General features: G+C 43.4%; 1 protein-coding gene across 1 annotated transcript in view; it reads right to left on the reverse strand.

Moving 5' to 3' along the window:
* The window catches only part of TP53BP1 (tumor protein p53 binding protein 1), a gene marked incomplete at its 5' end in the record, with an annotated part of 14,131 nt that extends 13,762 nt beyond the window's left edge, over positions 1–369 (reverse strand). Inside the window, one exon of the mRNA XM_010288767.1 lies at positions 250–369. Within this exon, the coding sequence (XP_010287069.1) occupies positions 250–369 (120 nt within the window). The remainder of the gene's footprint in view (positions 1–249) is intronic.
* Positions 370–735: the final 366 nt, after the last annotated feature.

Here is a 735-nt window from a genome sequence, read left to right on the forward strand (position 1 = left end):
TGCAGGAATGCAATAAGTGCAAGGAAGACATGTTCCATATCACCCCATACTCAGGGAGCAAACATTTTCACTAGAGACCGAGGAGAGAATGTAACAAGGGAAGTGTGGAGAAGCCATGAGCCCTCCCCATAAAACAGCAATGTTTTTTGCCAAGATAGGTTTGAGTTATGCCATCAGATCCTGCATCAAGAATCAAAATCTTCCAAACAGGCTTTCACTGCAGAACAGAGCCATTCGGGACAAACTCACCAATTGGTGTGCTGTGTCTTCTGGGTCCCATTTTAAGCTGGCCAATAAGAGGTGGCGTTATGCTGGTCAAGGGCTGAATGACATCACCCTCCTTCGGCAAAGTAAAATGAAATGGGGTTCCTAAAAGAGAGCATCAGGATTAGTAATTTTAGGGGACTATTTTGGTTCAAATATCATAAGCACAGGTTTACTGAGCTTTGGAAATGGGGAAAAGCATAACCCTGGTGCTGTCCTGTACAAACGCCTCCTGAACAGCTCCTGGTTTCAGGACAGTTGCTCTAATTGATCTTCCTTGCATTTTGTGTGGAAAATCTCTCTCGAGTGAAAATCTGGGCTGTGATCAACTTGATGCAGCTGTCCACAGGTGCTAGATGAAAGTGAGACTAAATATTCTGACATGAATAGGACTTTTACAGAATAAAGCTTTGCTTCAGAAATGCTCAGGATTTTCCACAGAAAAGGGAGATGAGGCAAAAAACAGAACTG

Source organism: Phaethon lepturus, unplaced genomic scaffold, assembly GCF_000687285.1.
Source record: "Phaethon lepturus isolate BGI_N335 unplaced genomic scaffold, ASM68728v1 scaffold23280, whole genome shotgun sequence".
NCBI lineage: Eukaryota > Metazoa > Chordata > Aves > Phaethontiformes > Phaethontidae > Phaethon > Phaethon lepturus.